The 27965-nt window shown below is 40.1% G+C and overlaps 1 protein-coding gene across 1 annotated transcript in view; it reads right to left on the bottom strand.

The window, feature by feature from the left end:
* FAT4 (FAT atypical cadherin 4) overlaps nt 1-27965 on the bottom strand; it is a 229402-nt gene that overhangs the window by 43006 nt on the left and 158431 nt on the right. The window contains exons 7-9 of the mRNA XM_077814772.1: nt 14979-15159; nt 10903-11153; nt 3084-7430 (exon numbers count right to left, since the gene is read on the bottom strand). Of these exons, the coding sequence (XP_077670898.1) occupies nt 3084-7430; nt 10903-11153; nt 14979-15159 (4779 nt within the window). The remainder of the gene's footprint in view (nt 1-3083; nt 7431-10902; nt 11154-14978; nt 15160-27965) is intronic.

Here is a 27965-nt window from a genome sequence, read left to right as displayed (position 1 = left end):
GGTGGCAAACAAATCCTCTTGGGGAGTTCCCCACCTCTGGAAGATCATGCTGGCTACCTCCCGGTGGAGCACCCACTTGTGGTGAGAGGAGAAGTCCCTGCTTAAGTGATTTGCTAGTGTGTTCCTGGCACCCGGAAGGTGACATGCTTCTTGATGGATTCCCTGGTAGATGCAGAAGTCCCAGAGATGGAGTCCCTCAACCTGTCCCTGGAGCGGTACTGGTGCCGTGGAGATTCTGGGTGCCAACTTAAAAACTCCTGCTAGGGGGCGCATGCGTCCAGAGGTCTGCGCCCAGTCACTGGCAAGCTGCACCTCGAGCCTCTATGCCCTTGTACGAAGTTCAGAGACCAGATGGGGCTGCGAAGCTTCTGCCTATCATGGTCAGAAGCGTGTTGGCTGCGAGAGGGCGACTGCTGGCGGGACGTCCCCTGCTATGGGGAGCGTTGCTGTAGAAGTGGAGACTGTGGTGGTTCAAATGCGGGTTTACCCCATGACTGGGACCGTGCAGAGGCCGTAGTGGGTGGCACTGGGAGGGACATAATCTCTTACACTGCTTTCAGGGCATCTGGCGTGGATGGCTCCCAGAGCTGACGAGGGCCTCCTCGCTATCCGGGGTAGCCAGTGGGGAGTGGGCTGGGCTACACCGCTCGACCTGAGCTGGGGCCCGAGATCCCGAAGGGGGTCAAGAGGTGCCAGAGATAGGGCCTTGGTCCATTCCAGACCTTTTCCTTGTGGGAAACTGTAGACCTTCCTCGCCCCATCTTCTTGGGCTTCTTGGCTGGAGCCATGGAAAGGGACTGGTGCCGCGCAGATGGTACCAGTAGGGCACTGCTCGGTGCCAAATAGGAGTGCTGCTCCAGCATTGGAGTAAGGGCAGACTCCATAAGGAACGCTCTCAAGTGAATGTCATGGTCCTTCTTCATGCAGGGTGTGAAGGACTTGCAGATTCTGCACTTATCATTAATATTACCTTTGCTCAAGCATCATAAACAACTGTTTTGTGGATCACTAATGGGCATAGGACTTTTACTGAGATCACAGGGCTAAAAGCCTGGGGACTGGGGCATGCCCCATCCCGAAACTAAGTCCTGTTTGGGACCTACTAAATCTCTAACTAACAAATAGGAAAATTAAAACTAGAGGGAAACTATGTACAATAATATACAAGAGGTAAATGCTTTCGAATGAATGAGAACTAACAGCGCTAGCTGAAGCAGTAACAGTTACATGCACCATCACTGGTGGCAAGAAGGAACTGAGGGTTTGGAGGGGGCAGGCGGTGCCCTATATGCCATGGCATACACACACTACTCCAGGGAGCGCCAGAGCCAGTCCGCTACGGATACTGCTGAGAGAAAAACTTCCAGCGCCGGTTCTTGTGGGGAGCACACACATTTAAGTTGAATGGACATGATCAATCACTCGAAGAAGAACGAAAGTTACTAGTATGTTATTTTTTCTGCCCTTTAAAAACAACATCTTTAGGCATAAATAAAACTAAGATGCCGCCTAGCACACCACACTTCAACTTAAAGCATGAATTGACTCCATAGTAGGTATTTATATATGCAACTATCCCCTATTCTCCACATCTCTCTCTAAGTATAGATGAAATACTTAATTATATAAAATATTTATCCTTCAGGATCTTCACAAGGAAAAAAGTGTCATATCTAGCTAACAGAAATATTTTTGTAAACGCTTTTGTTTGAATTTTTCAAATGTTTCAGAGTAATAACAATTTTACACCCTTCAAAAAAATAAAAACTTAAGCCCCCAATTCTGGTTTTCTATTTACATCCCTTAGTACTCAAATAAAGAAAAACTAAGCACTGATGCTCAAGGTCTGCTTTCACCTATGCAATAAGTCACACCAGCCCAAGAACATTACTTTACTGTAGCTCTGACTCAGGAAAGCACTTAAGCACATGATTTCAATGGGACTTAAGCATGTGCTGATAGTTAAGCACACACTTTAGTGCTGTCCTGAATAGCGATGCTTGTCCTGAATCATAGCCTAAATAATTACAAGTAGTTTAAGACTGTCAGACAAGCATGCTGAAATAATTTTAATTGGCAAATTAAATAGTGCAAGGCTTTGACAAATTGTCTTGTGCAGATACTTGAGTGGTTCTTTGTCTCCCTGAAAATTCTAAGGCTAAGCACATCTTCCTATTTTCACGTGAAGCCTAGGACTGTCTGTTCTCACAGCAAAGGAGGCCTGCAAGGGTCTGTGCTCCGACCTTGTTGACATTTCTTCTAAAATGGCCAAAAGGGTCCATGCCCAGTGACTCCTTTCTTTCTCCAAAGGGAGGAGTGAATTTAATCCTCCTGCAGCATTCTGTCCTTGCTGATTGGACAAATGTGCTGTGTTTTTCCCACATGGCACTGCAGAGCGCAAATTCCCATTTACCAAAGTGAATTGTAGCATGCTGTTTGAGAGAGATCTCAACTTTTTCATTTTAGGTTTGAACATTTTACATATATTACAGAAAAATTATCCGGTGTGATAAAAATGTTGCATTTATATTGTTGGCTGAAAACAAAACATAAACAAACAAAACATGGATACAACATATGTGTGCGTCTCTCCCTGATCACTCTGCTTTTATGTTGTTTCCGTCCCCCACCCCCTCATCTGTTTTTGTCTTATATGACTGTAAGAAATTTGGGGCAGAGACTGACTTTCCCTACATGTTTGCCCAGAATTTAGTACATGTGGGGTGCTTCTGTAATATAAATAATAATAATAGGAAAATAATATTTTAAAATATTGGAACTGGATGTAGCATATTTAACAAATGGGACAGCTTTTGTGAAATCCCTTTTTTCTAACATGGATCTTCAGGGTGACATTTGCCTGAGGACAGAACAATAAGGACAATGTTTCTCTCAGCATCTTATTTTCTTTGTTCAGTTTTATTTATTGTCAGCTTCTTATTTTGATTATTCCTCTGCTTATTCTGAATAGTCATACTAAGACTGATAATCATAGCTGGAGCAGCTGCTGACTGGTACTCAAAAGACATTTTTACCCTCTCTCTCTGTTTCACTCTAATTCCAGAAGGAGAAGAAGATCATACCTGTATATCCAGTTTTACAAACACAGTTGAAGCTTCCTGGGAAGTTCTGGCAGACAGCACCATTTTTACACGGGCTGGACAGGCACTCATTGATGTCTCTCTCACAGGCCATTCCGGTAAAACCATCTGGACAATTGCATGAGAATCCTCCCACCAAGTTGTGGCAAGTCCCATCATTGTGGCAAGGGGATGGGAGACATTCGTCAATGTCAGTTTCACATAAATTACCATCGTACCCTGGCATGCACCTGCACACGAAGGGCTGCAGAGGTTCATTTGCCATGATGATTACTGGGATACTCTCATGGCTCTTTAAAACAGGTTTCACAGCTAACCTTCTCAAGCAGCTTCCTCCGTTTTGACATGGACTTTGTACACATGAATCATGATCCACAGACTCTATCCGTACTCCACTCTGACGGAAAAGGATTTCTTTGATGCTCTCAAAGAAGGTTGCTACGCCACTGGGATTCACATACTGATTGTTGTTCCGTTTCACAGCTGCCATCAGGAAGGTTCTGTTACTCTCTTCATAAACCCCATAGAGCTGCACAGCAGTTCCTAGTCCAGGTAACTGTGAACTGGCAATACGCAGGAAGTGAAGGTAGTGATTGGTCAAAAAATCTCTCACAGTTTGCACGTTAAGGCGAAGAAGGACACTGCTGTCAATTGTGGCATTACTGAACCCGGCAAAGAAAACTCGAACACTGCTAGTAACTGCACTGTGTAACCCATCATTACTAAGGACTGTCAGATCAAATGTTCCATCTGTGGACCTTGCCTGGGAATTCAGGTCACAAGTGCCCCCTGGAATATTAAAGAGGCTTGTAACTCCTGAAGTGAGGGAACAGCGGAAGCTGTCTAAAACATCTGGATCCTGGGGTTTCACACTGCCTAAAATTCCACCTGGGAATAGGTTGCCATAATAGTGAACAAATATCTCTACTGTTCTAGGTTGCGATGGATTGTCATTTTGGTCTATTACCTTTATTTGTACAGTTCCTGTGGAAGACATTTGAGGAATGCCAGAGTCTCTGGTAATCACTGACAAGTAGAAGTCGCCTATTTGCTCTCGGTCAATTTCCCTAGTTGTGGTCAAAATTCCTGCAGTGCTAAGACTAAAATAGCTGGTTGCAGGGCCAGTGCTAAGCAAGTAGTAGGTAAAGGGGCCTTGATTTGGAGGGAGATCAGGATCTGACGATTGAAGTGTCATCACAAGAGTTCCGGCACGATTATTTTCCATTACTTCTCCCTGGCTGGTGGACAAGGTAGGTCCATTATCGTTGATATCTTCCAATGTTACCAATAAAGAGGCACTTCCTGTTGCTGAAGGTGTTCCTGAATCAATTGCTAACACAGTTAGGTTGTAGACAGGTAAAGTTTCTCTGTCCAATTCTGCTGTGACAGTAACCTGTCCTGTTTGTGGATTAATAGAAAAGGCACCATTGTCATTCCCAGAACCAATAAAATAGGAGAACCTGCTCCAACTTGGGACAGAATCTGAATCAAAGGCACTTACAAATGTGACATGGGTCCCTGGAGGAACACCTTCACTGATTTGTATATTGTAAGCCTGTAGGCTAAAAACTGGAGGATCATTAGCATCTAAGACAGTGATATTTACAATTACTTCATCTATATCTGCACCACGAATGCTCCCAAAATTTTTTGCAAGAACTTTCAAAGAGACACGTTCTTCCTTTTCTCTGTCAAGAGGACCTGAAACATAAATCTGTCCACTCTTCTCATTAATCTGGAAACCTTTCTTTCTGCTACTGCCAAAGATAAGATAGTGGACTTCTCCATCAGTTCCCGTATCACGGTCACTTGCAAAGACTTCTCCCACAACCATACCTTCAGAAGCTGCTTCAGAGACCTCAAAATAGTAAAGCTTGGACACAAAACGTGGTACATACTCATTTGTTCCTTCTAATTGGATGTTGACACTAGCAAAACTGCATCGCTCTTCATCTGGAACATTAAAAGCTTTCACAGTTAGATGATAACTTTGTTTTGTTTCATAGTCTAAGAACCCTTGGGTGGTGATAATTCCTGTGTTGGGATCAATGACAAAAAGATCACTATCTGAGGACTGAACTGCATATGCAATCATAGCATTAGGTCCAGAATCGGCGTCAGTTGCATTTAGACGGATAACAGTTGTCCCACTTGGGGCATTTTCTAATACATTAGGGAAGTAGTCTTCTGGGTTGAATATTGGAGAATTATCATTCACATCAATAACATTAACCGTGACACTGCAGTAACCTGTTCTAGCTACCCATCCTCCATCTGTAGCACTAACAATCATCTCATGATTTTGGCATGACTCATAATCAAGGGGTTTGGCTAGAGTTAATGCCCCTGTAGATGTATTAATAGCAAAAATACCAGCCTCGTTTCCTGAAGAAATATTATATGTGATTAGTCCATTCATAGCAGCATCCCTATCCCTTGCTGAAACAGTTCTGACAACTGCTCCAACAACATGACTTTCAGGGATAGTAACACTTATATGGCTTTGAGAGAACTCAGGTGTATGGTAGTTTTCCTCTGTGATAACTATTTGAACAGTAATCTCAGATGAGAGGGGAGGATTACCTTTATCCTTTGCTTTTACCGTAAGCAGAAAGTTTTGGTTCAAATCAGCCATGAGTGAAGATGCAACAGAAATCCAGCCTGTAGTGCTGTCCAGCTTAAATTTATCAGTGTTTTCATTAGAAATGAAGTATTCAACTTCAGAATTCAGTCCAAAATCCTTATCATCAACTGCAATAACTTTAATTAATTTAGTACCAACTGCTACATTTTTAGTCACAGGAGTAAAATATTTACTAGCAAGAAACTGTGGTACATTGTCATTGCTATCCACTATGTTGATTGTGACTGTTGTCTCACTGAGCAAAGAAGGACTGCCTCGGTCTGAAGAAGTAACTATGAAGCTGTGCCTGTTGATATTGATGTTGCTGGAACCACTGGAATTTTGATACCTTAAATATTGCTTATTGAAAATCTCCCCTGTGGTAGCATTAATTCGGAAGAACTCAGACTGGGATTTTATGAAGTAGAAAACTTGGCCATTAGATCCTTCATCAGGATCTGTTGCTGAAACCTGAGTTACTTTTAATCCAACCTCAGTAAGCTCAGGGCAATCTAAGTAATAGGATGTTTTTGTGAATCGTGGGGCATTATCATTGACGTCTGTCACAAATATAGTCACATCTGTGCTTACAGTCCACCCGGAATCATGTGCAGAAACTCTGATTCTATAGCGGTCTGTATCTTCCCTGTTTAGGTGTCGACTGATTGTAATGTCCCCGGTACTGGGGTTTATGATAAATGGAAGACTTGTATCCCTTATGGAATACCTGCTGATAGCATTCACACCAATGTCTTCATCTGAAGTTGTGACTCGTGTAACTGTGTAACCCAGAGGTGCATTTTCAGGCACTGGAGCACTGAATATCTGAGAAAACCTGGGAGCATTATCATTTTCATCTAAAATATTAACAACAACTTTTACTGTGGTGCTCTGAAGAGGGGTACCTCTGTCTGAAACTTTGATGGTTAGCATGTAGTGAGCCAATTTTTCCCTGTCCAAAGGTCTGACACTTCTAATTTCACCTGTGGCTCGACTAATACTGAAACTATTTTCTTTATTGCCATCAATTATTTCATAGTTCAACTGTCCGTTTGGGCCACTGTCCTTGTCCACAGCAGTGAGAGTCAGAATTTTACGTGGTGAAAGGTTCTCCATTATTTCAGCAATGAATGGATCTCGCTCAAACTCTGGTGCATTATCATTGACATCTACCACTGTTACTTCTAATTTCTCATAAGAGGAGAAAGGAGGAAAGCCTGTATCTCTGGCCTCAATCCAAACCACATATTTTTGTATTTCTTCAAAATCCAAAGGTTGGCTGATGGAGAACTGTCCTGTTAGTTGGTCAATCTGGAAGGTATTGCCAAGGTTACCGCTAGCAATGTAGTATGACAAGGAACCCCCCCTGGACGAAGACCCAGAAACAGTGGTGACAAGGGTACCAATTGCTTGATTTTCAGGAAATATGAAAGTCTGTTGCTCAGCTCGAACTTGAGGGAAGTCTGCTTTGTTCACAAATCTCACAGTTACAGTTGTAGAGTCTGTTTTTGGATACAGGCCACCATCTTTTACGTGAACAGAAAAAGTCACTTCAGAAGCCCCTGTCAGTGGGTCAGCAGCCATAATTGCCCCCCTCATTGGGTCAATGTGGAATTTTTCAGAGTTCTTTCCCATGAGGGAATAATGAAGCTCAGCATTGGGCCCAGAATCAGCATCTGTGACCGTCACAGCAAACACAAACGAACCTGCCAAGAACAACAAAGAGGATAATTAATTTTGTGTAAGAAAAATAGGACATTGGAAAGTAATTTTTCAATGTGAAGCATTGGCAGTTATGCACACCACTCCTGTTATTTTTCATGGTAACCTGATGCTGTTCTGACAATTAACCCTTTTCCATAAGGATAAAAGGGAATATGAGATATTAAGCCAAATTTTCAACCACTCAGGTCTACTTGCATGCGTGCACATAAACACACACAAAATGCATGCATGTGCATACATCCACATTTGTTCCTGAAAATCAGGTAAGTGTGCGCACAAAAGTAAATAAATAAATAAATAAATAAATACAGTATGTGTATGTACAGATGTCAGTGCCTAGAAACAAATGGGCCTCTGACTTTTTGAAACTTTAGCATCACATTGACAGTATTCACGAAGTAAGATTATATGAAAACTGTAATCTTTAATTTAATAACATTTAATAACATTTTAAATTACTCTGTGTTTTGCATGTATTGTATGACCAACCTTCATAATGTGTACACATAGTAGTTAGGTGTGCCAGTTCTCCAGCATATGTGGACAGTTTGGGTTTGCACTTGCACATACCTGTCTGTAATTGCATCTCCAGTACATACACATGTATCTGGGTACTCGTGTGTCTAAGTTGTGTATGCACTCCTTTGAAGATTTGATGCTGAATGTCCACTATGCTGGACATCCATTCCCTGTTTTTGCTAGTGCTGACGCTTGGCTCACACTAGTTATCTATATGAATCATGTAATTTTCAAACTCTGAAGGCAAAATCTGAGAGGGACAAGAGTGACTTTGACGGTGTCCCAACTTAAACCATTTCTTGTTGCAATTTTTCAGAGAGCAACATTTTATACCCCATAGGGAGGAACTGGCAGATGAAGAACAGCAAAATTCAGCAGTATTACAATACTTGATCTTGACAAGATTGGGACAAAAATAAGAGTTCTGCTTCAGTTAGGCACATTAATTTTATGTGGTTGTGATGACTTGTCATAACTCCATTTTTTATCCTGCCACAAAAATTAAAGCAGCCAGGCTGTATTCTCAACTCCAAGTGTGCATTAAGACCACTGTGAACTAACCATGGCAAGAAACTATGTTATTGTCTTTGAGACTATCACATTACACCACATTCTACTACAATTAGTGCTGTGCATGCCAAACCCATTATCATCAATGGCTTTTTTGAGTAGTTTGAGGGGATTCTAAAATGTCCTTTTAGTTGAAGCTTGGCACACAGGTTTTCAAAATTTTTTTTGTAAAAAAACATGTTTTATTTCAATTTATTTGCTTTTTTTTTAGTTAGTGAAGTCCAAAGAAATTATGACTGACTATATTTTGACATTTTTTTCTTTTCTAATTAAAAAAGGTTTTATATTAAAAAATTCCAAGTCACAACCTGGTAATATTGGATAAGTCATGTATGCTCTGCCTAAAGGCATGAAAATGAAACCTTCAACAAGAACTGTACCCATATGTTACTGATCTCAGATCAGCTGTGCACTGCTCATAATGTATGAAGTTTCATCTTGTACAAAGGTCTTTGTTGATATTATTGTTCTGAAAGGGAGAGGAAGTATGGACAAAATAAATCATTCCTTCAAAAACACAGTTTGGAATCACTAAAAATTTAGAAGACTGAACACAATTCCTGGCAATGTGATATTTTATTTCTTTAAAAGGAAAATAAAAATCTTCTATACAGGGAACATGTATATTTGTTTGTAAGAGCATTAGAGCCTTGCAATGAGAGCAATAATATGCAATATTGTAAATTTATGATACATGCAGTGATCATACTTTAAAACCGTCTTCTGTTTTGAAAGATTAGGGGGTCCAGAGTTATTCCATTTTAAATCTGGTAGAATCTTTCAGTTTAAGACACTTTTTAATTGAGATCACTGTATATATATGAATGTTTTGGGATTACCATGAGACAAAAACCTGCAAAGAATAAATATGACAATAAACCAGTATGCACTTTAGAGTACACCATGGTGCCCCTGAAATGTTTATTTTAATCTGTTGAGTAGTGAATCCTACTGCAATATCACTGCATTATACATTATATCTTAATTACACAATTTAAAAACCTCACTAAGTAATCACATCCTTCCATATATTTCAGGTATTTTATAAAGCTAATAAAAAACTGAATAAGCTCAGTTAATAATTAGACATCTATTATTTATGGAACATTATGATTTTTCAAGAGGGATATTAACATTTTATATTTAATATATTCCAAATGTGCTCATCCTATGCATGAACAATATTAATAGATGTGGCAATTCAGGATTTTCCACTTCTGATGTATATATATGTGTTTAAACATAAAGTGTATAATCAAGCAACTCAATCCTACTGTCTTGTGAAATTTGGGTGTACAAAGGATGCAGGATCCTTGAATGTTTATACAAGGTGGGAAGTCTCCAGAGAAGCCTTTATAATTAAAATGTAACATGGACAAGGATCATTAAAAGATATTTTTGAAATCTTTTCTGAGACCTTCACAGAGACACAGAAGGGCTTTTACATATGCAGGGAAGATTTTCAAAGGCAGAACCAGCAGTTATTGCCCCTTCTCTTAAATGTAATTTTATCATTTCTTTCTCTTTTAGATTTGAGGGTTTTATTCAGATTTATACTTAGGCCCAGTTATAACACTCTGCAGCATAAAGGGACTTTAAGGTCAGTGTAGGTCATGCCCACTGTAAGACTTCTTTGCACTATTGGAGTGATGTAAATGGCCCTAGAATACATGAGATTAAGACCGTGAGTATTTTCTTTGCCTTCACAAATAAATAAGCTGTAAAGTAAAAAATGAATAATCATTTTAAAAGTGTGTAATATACTATAGATGATGTGCTACCTTTTAAAAAACGAAATAATATTATCTGTACAAAACCAGAGGTGTAGTTGACACTTTGGAAACACATAGGAAGGCAAATTCCCTATCCTAACCAGAGGACATCTGAGTAGACAAATTCAATAGATGACAACTTGAAAAAGGGACCTTTTCACCACTAAGAGGTGTCACATCAAGTGCCCTGTATGCTTTTTCTCAATAATAAAATGTATAGAACTTTTTATCTTCAAAACTCTTTGTAGAGATTAACTAATCTATCCCTACAAAATTCTTGTTGTGAATTAATAACAAGCCAAACAAAAATACCAATTTTCTGGATAATACTGCATATACTGTAAAGAGGATGATTTGATGTGAATGTGAAGAGAAAAAAACACAGAAGAAAACATTATAATTACTAATCCAAACCCATTCACTGTCTCAACTCTGTTAATTTTTTCCAACAGCACGCGCCACAAACATGACAGACAATGTAAAATAGTTACAGGGCAATATATTTTACAATTTTTTTATGGAATGACCTATCACTTGATCAGATTTTTACATTATCCCATTATCTCCTGGAGGGCCACCATTATCAAATTACCTGAAGTTGTAGGTGATGGAATATGGGTGACATAAGGATGGTGTTGAAATTTAGGAGGATTGTCATTCACATCGGCAACAGTGATAAGGACACTGGTAGAACTGGAAAGGGCTTTGGGAAAGCCACCATCGCAGGCCACAACTACTAAGGTGTAGTTCTCCTTAGTCTCTCTATCTAGTAATGCACTGGTGATGATCTGTCCTGTTGATGGGTTGATTGTGAATTGTGAATTACCACCAATAAGACTATAGCTGTTCAAAAGACAAAAAAGACATTTTTCATTAGTTTCTCATAAGAAAGAAACTCTATTATGATAATAATAAATATTTAAGCTACCAAACTACTATCATGCTGACCAATATTGTCTCATTGTTTCCTTGTGCTTTCCCATCTGTCTGTATCCATTTGTTTTTTCTTGTCTTGTACTTGGATTGTAAACTCTGAGGCAGAGACTATCTTTTTGTTCTGTGTACAATACCTAGCACAATGGAGTGCTAGGGCTTCTCTATGCTACAGAAATAAAGTAACAATAAATGATAAAAAACTAAAGATGGAAAAGAAATAATGTGTACTTAACTAAAAAAAGAGGTCGGACATCTGCATCTGAGTTTGATATTTTGCTGTGTATCCACAAGTTTTGGTCTCCAAATTGAACTAAATGTTCAAATCCCAAAATGTTGTACAGTTGGGTTGGGCAGCACAAGAGGCAGTATCTCTAGGAGACATGTAGGAAACTTTCCAGCTCCCCACCACTTGTGGTGTCAAAGGTGGGAAATACCCATTAATATGCACAAAGGCGGGAAACACTCATTAATACACCTAATTCAGCACTTCTCTAATCTAAACTTCTATTCTGCTTTACAGACTTTCAATATTCAGTGTACTGTGAAACCTGCACAAAGGATCACCTCCAGTAAACAGCTCCTCTTGTTTAAGAGACTGCTTTAAATAATCTCCATCTTACTGGTGCAATTAAGTTTGATCTTAAGTTAAAGACCATATTTACTGGGCCTGAATCAACAGCAGCACTGTTCAGTCTACATGTTTCTGTACTGATCCAGAACGAGAATGGTCGTATGAAAAAATACATGGACATATTATGTTTGTTGCTTATTTTAAATTCTGTCCTGGAATGACTTTTGTGACTGATGTGCACAAAATTTAGTCTCATGTGTCCACATGTGTCCTTTGCGTGTAATACACGTGCATCAACCCTTTTTTAATGACTGTAGGTTATATCACACAGAAAACAGGAGAAAAAGAGCAATGCTTAGGATTTGCATATATATCATCAGGTTACCTCTCCCAGAGATTTATCTGATTTTTGCATAACTTGGTCTATTTTTTTAGCTTCATGTGGGACTCTTGATTCAGAATTTGGCACAATAGTCTTGGAAATTAAAGATCCAATTTTCAGGGGTGCTCAGAACTCACAACTTTAACAGAATTTACTGAAGACTTTGGGTGCTTAGCACCTCTGAAAAGCAGGCCCTATATATTTAATACTTTATATCTTCTGCCAGAGTTTTGTAAAATCAAGTCCTACGTAATTGTATACACTATTAATACATGTATTATTTTGAATGATGAATCTGGACAAATAACGCCCAAGAAAAGCAAAGTTTATCCTAAGACTAAAAAAAAAAAAACCCAAACAAACAATTTTGTTTTAAATGGCTACTCTTGAAAGAACCATTTCTCTTTACTATTCCACTTTGAGATGAGAGTGGATGAAATGATAAAGGCTGATAAAGAAGTCCTCCAAAACAGTTCGTATTACTTTAAAGACATCTGAAGGCACTTTGATAATTTCTGATCACCAGACATAAACACTATAATCTTTGCTTTGCAAAGATCCTTTTTTGTATGATAATAAGGCTTTCCAAAATCGGTTTCTTGATGTAAGATTGCATGGAATTAAAAGCTTAATTGTTGCAAATTTTATAAATATTATATCTGGATGCCTTTCAAGACTTTAAAAATGCCAAAGAAGCTAAGTTCCTATTCTAGGCTTCAAGCAGGTTAAAAAGGAAATATAATATTTTGTACATGTTTACTTTTCTACAATCTAGTTCTCTGTATCTTTATATTTATGACCACAGCAATTTTATTCTGTACTTTGAGGACGAAAAGTAGATGAAATGGCAAAAGTGAACGACATTGAGACAATTTTTTTAACCCCATGTTGTGTATTTTAGGGAACATAGATATCAGTGTTTGCATTCACAAAAGTTAAAAGGGAAAGGATTACCCCTGGTCTTCTTCAATAGTAAGGAGTGATTAATAACTAATACAAGACTGCCTTCCATTCCATTACACATCAGTCCTCAGTGGGTAATGTTGAGCCTGTCACTGACACTTAACATCTTCATTATTCTTGTCTCTGAAAATGCTTATTGCCAGAGCTCAACAGTAGGAATTTGCCCAGTTAAGGGACATGATTGTGCCAGTAGAGCTATACAAAGCATTTGGCACATAAAAGAAAACTGCCAAACTCTCCCTTTTCATCAGTTTTTCTGAATGGGATAAAACAATTTACCTTTTGCAGTATTTGTTTTGCTTATTCATCTCCAAACTAAGCGCAGTAGTTGCCCATGTATTTGCTCAGTGAAACCAGGACTCCACTGGCAACAAATCAAAGGATTTCATCACAAGAATATATATAAATGAGACTGCAAGATGGGTAATGATATTTCTGCATCTAGAACCAATTCATCATTAAATGGCCTGTATATCTGCTGCAATATACAGAGATGTTTATAAGTTGCATGTTGGAGGTTATTCTAATTGCTAAAAAAACAACAAGGAGGCTGGTGGCACCTTAAAGACTAACAGATTTATTTGGGCTTAAGCTTTTGTGGGTAAAAAAACACTTCTTCAGATGCACGGAGAAGATCTTACGCCCAAATAAATCTATTCGTCTTAAAGGTGCCACCGGACTCCTTGTTGTTTTTGTGGATACAGACTAACATGGCTACATCCTGATACTTGACATCTAATTGCTAAGTCTTTCTTCTTCTTCCTCCTGTTGAATCCAGTTTTCAAGCTTGGAGCTATAAAATTAGGCACCTAGATCCATATTTAGGCTTAGTGGGAATGGTACTTGAATGCCTGACTTTAAACACCCAAGTTTGAAAATCTGACCCTAAAATTAGACGTGGCTGAGGAAGTGCCATTTTGATGTGGATCTAAGTTTAAGGTTTGGTAATTAAGATCAAAGCTGAATCGGGCTAGGGTTTCAGTTCCACAGTGCAGAAACCAACTATTCTTGTGAGATTCTGGCTGAATCCAAACCAGAACTGAACAACAAATCTATACAATTTTACAATCAACCCCAGCACTAGTTATTGAGTTGAGTTAGTATATGAGTTCTGAAATCCAAATTACTCCCCAATTTCAAAGGTCATCAGATTTAAACTTCTGGATCTAGTCAATCTTCAGGAACAATAGTTTCTACTTTTTTAGTGACTTCCATTAATGAATATAAAAATACTTTAGAAGCACTAATTAATTAAGCCTTTTTAATTACAACCTTTATATCCAATTGTGTCCCATCAGAGGGAGCTACACTTGCACAGCTGAGAGCTGAATTGGACCTGTATAGTCTTTTTTAAAGGTGAGGTAACAAACTTTCTATCTCTGTTCCATTTCATCACGGATGGTCCCATTCACTTTAATTTTATTTGACATATTACTGTTATGTTTACTAGTCCAACCTACAGCATTTGGTCAATTTATGATCTTTAGGCAGTCTGCTAAATATAGCTGCTTTATCCATATTTCTCTGTGTTTAGAGGGATCCAAAGTTTTAGAAATCAGTTAAACTCAGGTCAGTTTAAATTCAATTTGCTTTTAACTTTGCAGAGTTTAAAAATAAATTGCAATATCATGTCTTCAGATTACCACCCTAGAAGATTTTTAACAATCCCAGGTTTGATTAAACAATACTGCCACGTACAAACCACCATCCTTGTTTGTCTTTCGTATTTAGGTGGTGGTGATGAGCAGAAGGAAAAACCTTCATCTTCATGTGATATATCAAGTAGCATTAAATCCATCAAAGGTAAAGGCCATACCTGATAACTGCATTAATTGAAGCATCGGCATCTGAAGAGTTTACTAGCAAAATATCCGTCCCTGTAGGTGCATCCTCTGGAATGGTGGTGGAATACATCTTAAAGGCAAATGTAGGAATGTTGTCATTGACATCATCCACTATGACAGCAATAGTTCCAGTGCCAGTAAGGGCAGGAGATCCTGGGGGGAAATGGGATTTAAAATGCTAGAGGTTACAAATACAACAATACCGATCCTAGATATGCCACTCTTCATTTATAATCTAACACTCCTGCATGTCACAGCTTCGAGAGCTGCAAAGCCAATTTTATGTAAAGAACAGGGCTAGTTTGTTTTTAAAGTAGGCCATCTGAGTACAAAGTACAAGTCACACAAACACACAAAAGTTTTCAGTCTTTATCTTACTCAAGAAATATTCTATAGTGTAAGTTCTGTGCATAAAGATAAACTGGAAACAACACAGAAAGCCTTGTTTGTAACAATCAGGCCAAATTTGAACATGTGGTTGATTTTTCTTTTTCTCTAATGGAAGTCTGTCATAGATGGCACATTGACAGCCTTGGAGACTCAAGCCCACAATTTATTTATCCACAAAACAAATAAAGCAGAGGCAGTGGAATGTTAGTTTCCTTCATTTCACTGTCTCAGTATGTCACAATCCTGACCTGGAGTGATCTTCTCTGAGGGCTGGAGGGTTAGTTCAATTTCCAGACTCATTCAAACCTGATTTCTTTGACGGAACTACCAACAATGATGCCAATTAGTGCCAAATCAGATAGTGTTTACTGTGATGTGGATACTGGTTTATAAGAAACTGGACTGAACTCATTTAACCTATGTTTTGTCTTGTTTTTAAGTACTAATCTTTGCTGGATTTGAACAAATGAGAAATAATGAGTGGACAGCTCATGTTTAATCTGCAAGTATCTACTCTGTGAACCCCTTCCTCTGTCAAATGCAAGCTAAGACACAGAAAATGTTAACAAGGGGCCTAAATCATATTAGCTTCACTGGGATTATTATACTCACTCTGGGGCAAGGAACAAATGCATTTATTGTGCCAACTAATCTAATCACTTTCTGAATCTGTCCTTCCCCTTTTTGTCTATGAAACAATAATTCTATATTTCTCACTGTTTAAACTCTTATTACAGGCTGGTGCAGTATCCTCCCGCCTCAAAGGAAGAATCTGTGATGAACTCTCCAACTGGACAGTTGCCAAAAACACCAAATTACATGAAGGAACTGTGCATAAAGCACAAAGGAAGGGAGTGAAAGAACTGCAAAGTGAAACTTAACAAAGAATTCCATAAGTTTCACTTTAAAGTCTGCCAGTTCAAAGGGTGTGTGTTTGACAACACTGATTTACACAATGCATTTCTTTTTATGCTATGTACTGAGTAATTCTTTTTTGCCAATAATGTACTTTCAGCCAGGAATTTTAGTCTGATTCATTCTGTACCCTGTTTTCAGATATGTCATTTAGCCAAATACTTACCGATCGAAAAGGCTACAATAAGTGTTCTTGACTGCTGAAATATTGCTCACGGAATGTTTATTATTACTACATTAAATGAAACAGAGTCCTTAGTTATTGCATGTGTCGGGTACACTCATTCCAAATACATTTAATTGACTCAGTCACCTGACAGTTAATGAAATGCAAAGTTGAAAGTTGTTATATTTCACAGATGATTAGGTATTTTAGACATACTAGAAAAATTAATCTAGGATAAATCATATTCAAATAGCGTTAATAGTATAATTCAACCAGGAAAAGAAAGTCAGTTCACAGTAAAAGCTTGAAGTCCATCTTTTTAAAAGTAAATGTAATGCTTGCTAAAGGTGATGGATAGAGAGCACTGGAAATTTAAGCCCTTGGTTTATTCACAGAATGAAGAAATACAACACAAGCTTCCCCACAATGATCCTTCAATGTATCTCAGCACTAATCTGATGGGACTAACTAAGAGAGAGAGAGAAATGGTATTGTTACTTACACCAGTGGTTCTCAAAGCCGGTTTGCTGCTTGTTCAGGGAAAGCCCCTGGCGGGCCGGACCGGTTTAGTTACCTGCCGCGTCCGCAGGTTCGGCCAATCGCGGCTCTCATTGGCCGCAGTTCGCCGCTCCAGGCCAATGGGGGCTGCGGGAAGGGCCGCCAGCACATCCCTTGGCCCGTGCCGCTTCCCACAGCCCCCATTGGCCTGGAGTGGCGAACTGCAGCCAGTGGGAGCCACGATCGGCCGAACCTGCGGACGCAGCAGGTAAAGAAACTGGCCTGGCCCCCTAGGGGCTTTCCCTGAACAAGCGGCAGACCGGCTTTGAGAACCACTGACTTACACAGTTATTAAATCCTTGGCCTCTTAAGTGAAATGTTCAAAAAGGATGAAAATTAGTGCCAAATTGAATAATGCTTTTGTAATGGTGATATCTGTCCATTAAAAATTGGATTGAGACCACCAATGTATTGCACACAAAGCATTGTCTAGCAAAGTTCTGGACACTTTTGATCTAGGTGGAATTTTAATTGGTAAAGCAGAATACAGTTCTGTGGGTGAAATCCTGACCCTACTGCAGTCACTGGAAGTTATGACATTGCCTATATCTCATAATATTTTCAGTCATCCAGGAATCTTTGAAGTATTTCTGTAATACACCCTGTCGATCTTGAGTACTTCAGCAATCTTTAACTAGTGGTGAACTGATGGCAAACAGAAGGGAACTGAAGATGGATTCTGAGACTTGATCTTACATTCCATCCTTTGGTGGATTTAAGGGCCCAATTCCACTACTCTTTTTTCACATGTGTATTCTTTATTCATGCAAGTAATCCAGTTGAAGTTAATAAGAGTACTTGCATGAGTCAGGGATGCAGCAATGGTTCCAAGGTAAGATGCTTTTGGCAATAATAAGTTACAGCTGCAATTTCATATTGAGTCCTGACAACTTTCACTCCCTTGTAACTGACTGACTAGCTCACATCCACTGACTTTTGTGTAGTTGCTGAGAAATAAGAAGAAATTACACATGAAGACACTTTCTCTGGATAAATAGTAACATGGGGCCAAATTCTGCAGTCCTCAACCAACCAGAACTCTCAGCACTTTCACTGGAAGTTCTGCCTGATTAAGGACCACAAATTTTAGTCCTTTTTAATTTGGTGACTACGTCGGTTGCATTAGACATAAATGCTATATTTGTGGTGATAAATATAGTTTTTCATGGTCAGGCGAAGTTCCCAGATTTGAATTCTGCTTTGAAAGCAGTTGTTTCTGAAGAATGTTCTTCTTATAATTTGTCAGAGGACCACAGGATTTTCCCCCAAGATTCCCTGAATATATTTCATAATTAAGTTTAGTACATTTTCCATGAACTTTAGCTATTACACATCTCGTATACAATGCTAAAAATTACCATTAGGGTCTCTGATGATGCTACAAAGCTAATTGCTGAAAAGTATGGCGATGCTGTACTGAGTGAGAGAATTTGTACTGCAAGCTCTGGTAAGTATTTCTGAATGTAAATAGATTCTGTTTAAATTTAAAAAAAATGCTAAACCCGAATCACACAAGACTCAGCAGATTCCTGCAGACAGTCCTGAATCTGGCAGAATTTAAATCTAGCGGCACTAAATTTAGCAAAAAACCCTGATGTTCTCTCTGCTTTGGAGATTTGGTTTTAGATTTTTTACTCCACTCTCACATCATATCAATGCTGTCACTACTGTTATTATTGTCATCAGTGTTATTTATTTGTATTGTGATAGTGCCTTGTGACTAGGCACTACACATACACACGAAGGAAAAATGGTCTCTGGCCCAAAGAGCTTACAGTAAGTATATGAGAAGAGACAAGTAGATAGAGCAGACAGATGGGAGGGCAAGGGAGGAGCACAGCACAAAATGTTATACAATTATGATTAACATAATAACTTGCAATCACAGTCACTGTTCAGTAATTTTTAGGCATCAGAGCAGAGGTGAATTTTAAGGACAAATTTAAAAGATGATGTGAGTTGCAATAAATCCTGTCACTTCTTTCTCCATAATCTGCTTATTTGTCTCCATTCCCCCCACCAGCACCTGTGTCCAGGCCCCAGTTACTTCTTGCCTCACCTACTGGAGCTTACTCCTTTCTGGCCCCTCCGGTGCCTGTCATACACTCTCCAAGACAATCAAGGGAGGGGAAATCCCATAACACTAACTACAAGTATTTAAAAGGAGACACTTGATAAATGTTGCTATTGTTATTAAAAATCATCATCTTCTATCATTGGATTTAACCCTGCAAAGTGCTGAGAGTCCTCAATTCCCTGTGAAGTAAACAGAAGTTGAGGACTCCTCATCAGAGGCCCAGCAACGTACAGGATCAGGCAAGCCAACACGTAAGTACTTTTCTGGATCAAGCCATCCTTCATCCTTATTCAGGCAAAACTATCACTGAAGAAGTTGGGAGTTGTATCTGAGTAGAGAATCTCGAATATGGCCCACAAAGAGAAAAAAATATTTGTACTGCTTTCAGATTAGAAAGTTATTTTTGTACTACTACTAAATTCCCACAGGAAGGAGTGATAACCAACCTTTTCACTCATACCAATAATTTAACCATGTAAAACATAGAAATTAAAATATGTTATTGATGTTATTGAAATAATGTTATTACAGAGTAACCATTTCCAGGCCCTCGTCAAGTGAACAGTGCCTCAGTTTCCCCTTCTTCAGTACCCTTAAGGTACTCACACACCACAAAAGTAGTGTTTAAAACTCACGACTCATTTTTTGGGAGTCAGGTTTATTAATATTGTAAGACAAAAATTATCCATGCTAAAGTATTCACTCTTCACCCTTGTTGTCTGAGCTTCAAGTTCTTTCTGGCCTTTCTCCTTGGGCTTCATAGTCACTTGTATCAGGCCTCTTTAAGTTCACAGGTTCTAGTCCCAGGCCTCCTGCCCTCTGATGACCTGGGAGGTGGCAGTTTCCTAGCAATTTTCCTGACTTTGGACTCTCCTAGATTAAACTAAGAGTTTTTCTTTACAAAGGCAACCACATGATCCCAAGTCACCTAGTACTTCTGTCACGTACTCAAGCTGGAAACTAAAATTCTCCAAATTCTAGCATCTTGTAACAGGGCATGCATGTGCCTAAAGGACCAGTGCCCTGATAATTTCATAAATTATCTACAAAATATAATAATAAAATAAAATAATAATAATAGTTAATAGTATATCTAGTCTGCCTCCCTTCTTCTAAACGTAATGTAGCATCTTTGTTAACACAAACCAATATAAAGAATATTTCTTAATTTTGGAAACATAGAACTGTTTCACTTTATGAAATATCACTTTATGAACAATTTCACTTTATGAACTATATCAGAACAGATCCCAGGACAGTTTCTGGGGCAGGACAACATTAACAGGAAGAAAAAATTACTATATGAATCACATTACATGCAATTTAGTGTTTTACAGTTAAGTCATTTGAAAAATAAATTTTTAAAGCTAGCTGGCATCTCAAGGCATGACTGATATTGTGATATCAAAAAGGTGCAAGCCAGTTAAACATATTTTATTAGAGCTATCTAACATATATTCTTTAATAACATTTATTACTGGATTTTTGTGAGCTGCAGAGCAGGAATATCTTCTGAAATATCACAAGAATTAAATCCAGTGTATTTCTGTATAATTGTCTATAAAATGAATTAAGCAATAAGGTTGCTGTAAAACTTAATCCGTCTTAAAACGTACTAATTAATGCACATAAATTAATCATGGGATTTGAATAAGCAACAGTCCAGCAATAAGCAAGAATGTATAAGAAGTAGGAACATGAGTTATGAAATAGCTAGCTACACCATAACCATGAATTATTGACAATAACGTTATATGAAAATCTACTGTAAGTACAAAATTGGAGATGTACATCAAAGTTTAAATGAAGTGCCATTGTAATAAAACATTAAGATCAACTCACTGGGAAATGCTACTCTTATTACCAAATGCAGTTTCAAATCCTACATCTAATTTCAGGAATGACTCCCAGGACTATATTTTCAGTGTGGTGCAATGCAGCACGTAAGGGCCTGCTGTGATTAATGAAAGCTAACGAAGTCCCCACACACTGCTAAAAATGTGGCCTCTTATGATTTTCTTTTTTAGTACTTTTAAAGATATGTCTCTTACCTGAAAGATATACATTTAAAGATATATGTTTGTCTAGCAGAAGAAAAACTGATTAAAATCCAAGCAGTCTAAGCTCGTTAGCTTTGGAAGGCAAGCAGACTAATGTGGAACCATTGATACCTATTTCTAGCAGGCCAGCAAGCTATCACATGGCATTCCCATGAGATGGATAGGGTGGATTAACAAGCCATTATACCTGAAATTTATTTGTTATAGTACAGCAAACCAGACTGACTTATATGGATTTTGACCCAGGCCTGTCAAACCTAGAAAATGGAAATGGTCATGGATTTCAGATAACTGCTAAACATATCACATGTACTGTGAGCTGGAATGTTAGAACTCTATTCACTCCAGTCCAGACTCAGTAGCAGAAGAATAAAGGAAGTTGTAGGTTTCCTTTGCTGCCATACAGGAGACATATTGGCTGGATACAGGAGAGTTCACAGTTGGAAATTATACTTTCCTTTACATGTGACATTCAGGTGGACAAGCGAAGCACAGGGATGGGATTGCTATAGCAGTGGACAAGAGAACAGTGACTTCAGTGAGCAGCTGGAAACTGACGTTTGAGAGGATTTTCATAGCAAGATTTACTACTGCCTACAATAAATTATGCATAACTGTGACCTGTTGTTCTGCACCAACAAAAACAGCAGAAGAGGAAGAGACAAAAGGATTTTATCAACAGTTAGGTGGCATTGTAGATGAGATTCCTGGTCATGATAGAATTTTAATAAAGAGAGATACAAATGCAAAAGGGTGGTACATGACATGGTAAGCAAATGAACAGTGTTGGACCACATAGCACTGGGGATAATGGGGAAAGATTAAAAACTTGGTGTGAGATGCACAGTCTGATTATTGGTGGCATGTGGTTTCTCACAAAGATATACACAAGGTTATACGGAACTCACTAGTCAGTTAAACTAAAACCCAGATTGACCACATTATTTTCAGTAAAAGTCACTGGTCACTGTTGGATGTTAAGAATCTATAGGAGTACCGAGTGTGGCAGTGATCATGTCTACTAATGGAAAAGATTCAGATGAAGTTAGAGTCCAAGAAAAAGATGGCTGTAACTAAAGCTAAATTTGATCTTGATAAGTTAAAGGATAGTTCTGTGAGGAAGGAATATTAGTGGACACTTAGAGAACATTTCAGACCACTGATTTGTGATGAAGAAGAAATCTCACCACAGACTGGATGGAAAATATTCAAGAAAGTGATAGAAAATACAGGAAGTTATTGGAAGGCCTAAGTAAACAATGAAAACCTGGAAAAAAAACAAAACAACAACACTGTAGGAAAAGTATAAACAAGCCAAGACTGCTGGGAAAGCAGAAGTAGTAAAAGCATTTGCACAATACGGTGAAGGAATCACAAAAATTGGACAAGCAAAAGTTCTGGAAAGAAGAGGTTCAACAACTAGACAAGACATCAAGAAAACAAGATATGAAAATGAAGTTAAATTGTGTGGAAGCACAATCAGGCCAATGATGCAAGTGGCAAAAATGATCACTGGTGAACTGCCAACAAATGCCAAAGAGGTGCTGAAAATATGGAAGAATCATTTTGACAAAGTGCAGAACCCTGAAGTTCATCCAGATGCAAGCATTCTAGACATGCTAGATGAACAGGGCAGTTTGGAAGACAAAATGTATCTCAGCATTGAACCACCATCAGAAAAAGAAATAGAAAAATAAGAAGAAATGGTGAAGCTGCAGGAATAGACAGTATTACAGGTGAGCTGCTAAAAGCCAACTGGACAAGTGTTATCAAAGTATTAGGAAAAACATATATGAGAAGGCATAGGAGCAAGAGAAGGTACTGGGTGACTCGCTAAATTCAATAGTTCTACGAATCCCGAAGAAAGGAGATCCTGCTGATTAGAATAATTACAGAGTTGTAAGATCATTATCAGTACTAGGAAAAATCATGATGAAAATAGCTGGCAACAGATTAATGCCAGTTTTAGAGGAAGTAATAGAGAAGGAACAGTGTGGCTTCAGATCAGGCAGAAGTTCCATTGTTCTGATATTCACACTCTGACAGCTGATGGGGTGGGGAACGGAGCGGGGGAAGTGAGAATGGGGATTAAAGATTGTCAAGGTTCCTCCCCCACTCTGAACTCTAGGGTACAGATGTGGGGACCTGCATGAAAAACCTCCTAAGCTTATCTTTACCAGCTTAGGTCAAAACTTCCCCAAGGTACAAAGTATTCCACCCGTGGTCCTTGGAATGGCCGCTACCACCACCAAACTAATACTGGTTACTGGGGAAGAGCTGTTTGGACGCGTCTTTCCCCCCAAAATACTTCCCAAAACCCTGCACCCCACTTCCTGGACAAGGTTTGGTAAAAAGCCTCACCAATTTGCCTAGGTGACTACAGACCCAGACCCTTGGATCTTAAGAACAATGAACAATCCTCCCAACACTTGCACCCCCCCCTTTCCTGGGAAAGGTTGGATAAAAAGCCTCACCAATTTGCATAGGTGACCACAGACCCAAACCCTTGGATCTGAGAACAATGAAAAAACATTCAGTTTTTTACAAGAAGACTTTTAATAGAAAATAGAAGTAAATAGAAATGAAGAAATCCCCCCTGTAAAATCAGGATGGTAGATATCTTACAGGGTAATTAGATTCAAAAACATAGAGAACCCCTCTAGGCAAAACCTTAAGTTACAAAAAAGATACACAGACAGAAATAGTTATTCTATTCAGCACAATTCTTTTCTCAGCCATTTAAAGAAATCATAATCTAACACATACCTAGCTAGATTACTTACTAAAAGTTCTAAGACTCCATTCCTGGTCTGTCCCTGGCAAAAGCAGCATACAGACAGACACAGACCCTTTGTTTCTCTCCCTCCTCCCAGCTTTTGAAAGTATCTTGTCTCCTCATTGGTCATTTTGGTCAGGTGCCAGCGAGGTTACCTTTAGCTTCTTAACCCTTTACAGGTGAGAGGAGCTTTCCCCTGGCCAGGAGGAATTTCAAAGGGGTTTACCCTTCCCTTTATATTTATGACACGCCCCCCAAATCTCAGCTAGGGTGAAACACTGGCTGGGATTTCTTCCTGGAGCTCTAGGAAAAACAGAGTTAATAAGACACATGCATCTCTAAATATACTACCAAGTACATAAAGACTAACAATATTTTCCACATCTTAAGGACGATTTTAACCAGTTGATTCTGGGAAACTTTCACGGGAGAGTGCATCAGCCACTTTGTTAGAAGCTCCTGAGATGTGTTGGATGTCGAAATCAAAATCTTGGAGAGCTAAACTCCACCGAAGAAGTTTTTTGTTAGTTTCTTTGACGGTGTGAAGCCATTTTAGTGCAGCATGGTCGGTTTGCAGGTGGAAACGCCGTCCCCAAACATATGGGCGTAGCTTTTCCAGAGCGTAGACAATGGCATAACATTCTTTTTCAGTGACTGACCAGTTGCTTTCCCTCTCAGACAGTTTTTTGCTGAGAAACACTACAGGGTGGAATTCTTGATCAGGTCCTTTCTGCATTAAAACTGCTCCCACACCACGCTCGGATGCATCTGTGGTTACTAGGAACGGTTTGTCAAAGTCTGGGGCCCTTAGGACAGGGTCAGACATGAGTGTCGCTTTAAGCTTGTTAAAGGCCTTCTGACACTTTCCGGTCCACTGAACAGCATTTGGCTGTTTCTTTTTGGTTAGGTCTGTCAGTGGGGCAGCGATTTGGCTGTAGTGCAGTACAAATCGTCTGTAATAACCAGCCAAGCCTAAGAAGGATTGAACCTGTTTCTTTGACTTTGGGACAGGCCACTTTTGGATAGCATCCACTTTGGCCTGTAGGGGGCTGATAGTTCCTTGACCCACCTGGTGTCCAAGGTAAGTCACTCTGTTTAGGCCTATTTGACACTTCTTAGCCTTAACAGTTAGTCCTGCCTCCCTTATGCGCTCAAGGACTTTGTGTAGATGTTCCAGGTGGTCTGCCCAGGAATCCGAAAATATGGCCACGTTGTCAAGGTAGGCGACTGCATATTCGCCTAATCCCGCTAGGAGACCATCTACAAGTCTTTGGAAAGTGGCGGGTGCATTTCGCAGCCCGAAAGGGAGTACATTAAATTCATACAGCCCGAGATGTGTGATGAAGGCTGACCTTTCCTTGGCAGATTCATCTAGCGGTACCTGCCAGTACCCCTTGGTTAAGTCCAAGGTAGAGATGAACTGGGCCCGTCCCAGTTTCTCTAATAGCTCATCTGTGCGTGGCATTGGATAGTTGTCTGGGCGAGTTACAGCATTTAGCTTACGGTAGTCCACGCAAAAACGTATCTCCCCATCTGGTTTGGGAACTAGAACCACTGGAGATGCCCATGCACTTTCAGAGGGGCGGATTACACCCATCTGTAACATATCCTGGATCTCCCATTCTATAGCAGTTTTGGCTTGAGGAGACACCCGGTAAGGGTGGACCCTAATTGGGTGAGCATTACCTGTGTCAATGGAGTGGTATGCCCGTTCAGTCAGTCCTGGGGTGGCTGAGAACGTTGGCGCGTAGCTAGTGCACAGCTCCTGGATCTGCTGTCGCTGCATACGCCCAAGGGTCATGGAGAGGTTCACCTCTTCCACACCACCAGCACATTTCCCTTTGTAGTAGACACCTTCAGGCCACTCAGCATCATCTTCTCCCTGGGCTGTAAACTGACAAACCTTTAATTCTCTGGAATAAAAGGGCTTTAGAGAATTAATATGGTACACCTTAGGCTTTCGGTTGGAGGTGGGGAACGCTATGAGATAATTAACAGCTCCCAGGCGCTCCTGGACCATGAATGGCCCTTCCCACGATGCTTCCATTTTATGGGCCTGGAGCGCCCTTAAGACCATGACCTGGTCTCCTACTTTGAAGGAACGCTCTCTGGCATGTTTATCATACCAGGCTTTTTGCTCTTTTTGAGCATCCTGTAAGTTTTCTTTAGCAAGGGCTAAAGAGGTTCGGAGGGTGTTTTGTAGGTTGGTTACAAAGTCCAGAATGTTAGTTCCTGGAGAAGGTGTAAATCCCTCCCATTGCTGCTTCACCAACTGCAATGGCCCCTTAACCTCACGGCCATATACAAGTTCAAATGGGGAAAACCCTAAACTGGGATGTGGTACAGCTCTGTAGGCAAAGAGCAACTGCTGCAACACTAGGTCCCAATCATTGGAGTGCTCATTTACGAATTTACGTATCATGGCCCCCAAAGTTCCATTAAACTTCTCCACCATGCCATTTGTTTGATGGTGGTAAGGAGTGGCAACCAAGTGATTTACCCCATGAGCTTCCCAAAGGTTTTTCATAGTTCCTGCCAGGAAATTAGTCCCTGCATCTGTGAGGATGTCGGAGGGCCAACCTACCCTGGCAAAAATGTCTGCTAGTGCCTGGCATACACTTTTAGCCCTGGTGTTGCTTAGAGCTACTGCTTCCGGCCATCGGGTGGCAAAATCCATGAAAGTCAGTATGTACTGCTTTCCTCTGGCTGTCTTTTTCGGAAAAGGACCCAGAATATCCACAGCTACTCGCTGAAATGGAACTTCAATGATGGGGAGTGGTTGTAGAGGGGCTTTGACCTGGTCTTGGGGTTTTCCCACTCTTTGGCACACCTCACACGACTGGACATAGGTAGAAACATCCTTGCCCATTCCCTCCCAGTGGAATGACCCCCCCAAACGGTCTTTGGTCCTGTTCACCCCAGCATGGCCACTAGGGTGATCGTGGGCTAAGCTCAAGAGCTTGGCCCGGTATTTAGTTGGAACTACCAACTGTCTCTGAGGATGCCAGTCTTCCTGGTGTCCACCAGAAAGAGTTTCCTTGTATAAAAGTCCTCTTTCTACAACAAACCTGGATCGATTAGAAGAGCTGAGAGGTGGTGGGTTGCTCCGTGCCGCCATCCAAGCTCTCTGGAGGCTTTCATCTGCTTCCTGTTCGGTCTGGAACTGTTCCCTTGATGCTGGGGACATCAGTTCCTCATTGGATTGTGGACCTAGGCTTGGTCCCTCTGGAAGCGATATAGGGGATGGAGCTGTTTCTGTTGACTGTGAACCGCTCTCCGCTGGTGCACTAGGTTGGGATTCAGGCTCCGGCTGAGCCTCTTGTGTAGGGTTATCGGCTGCTGCCAGTTCAGGTTCGGTGGGGCCCTCTGGTGTTGAGGTTGCAAGTACTGGATTCAGTGCTGGCACGGGGTCTGGTGTTGGTTGTTCGGCTGGTTCCGGTTCTGGGACTGGTTCCGTCTGGGTCTCTGGGACTGGATCCACTACTGCTGTTGCAGACATTGGCCTGGGGTCCGGGTCCATCACCTCTGACTGGGTCCTGATAGAAGTTTCCGGAACAGAGCTAGGCCTCACGGCTTGTTTAGCCTGGCTGCGGGTGACCATTCCCACCCTCTTGGCCTGCTTCACATGATTGGCCAAGTCTTCCCCCAACAGCATGGGGATGGGATAATCATCATAGACTGCAAAAGTCCACATTCCTGACCAGCCCTTGTACTAAAAGCCTCACCAATTTGCCTAGGTGACTACAGACCCAGACCCTTGGATCTTAAGAACAATGAACAATCCTCCCAACACTTGCACCCCCCCCTTTCCTGGGAAATGTTGGATAAAAAGCCTCACCAATTTGCATAGGTGACCACAGACCCAAACCCTTGGATCTGAGAACAATGAAAAAACATTCAGTTTTTTACAAGAAGACTTTTAATAGAAAATAGAAGTAAATAGAAATGAAGAAATCCCCCCTGTAAAATCAGGATGGTAGATATCTTACAGGGTAATTAGATTCAAAAACATAGAGA

The sequence above is a fragment of the Eretmochelys imbricata genome, chromosome 4 (genome assembly GCF_965152235.1).
Source record: "Eretmochelys imbricata isolate rEreImb1 chromosome 4, rEreImb1.hap1, whole genome shotgun sequence".
Lineage (NCBI taxonomy): Eukaryota > Metazoa > Chordata > Testudines > Cheloniidae > Eretmochelys > Eretmochelys imbricata.
Note: the sequence above shows the minus strand (reverse complement) of the source record. Positions and strands in the feature narration are given on the sequence as shown.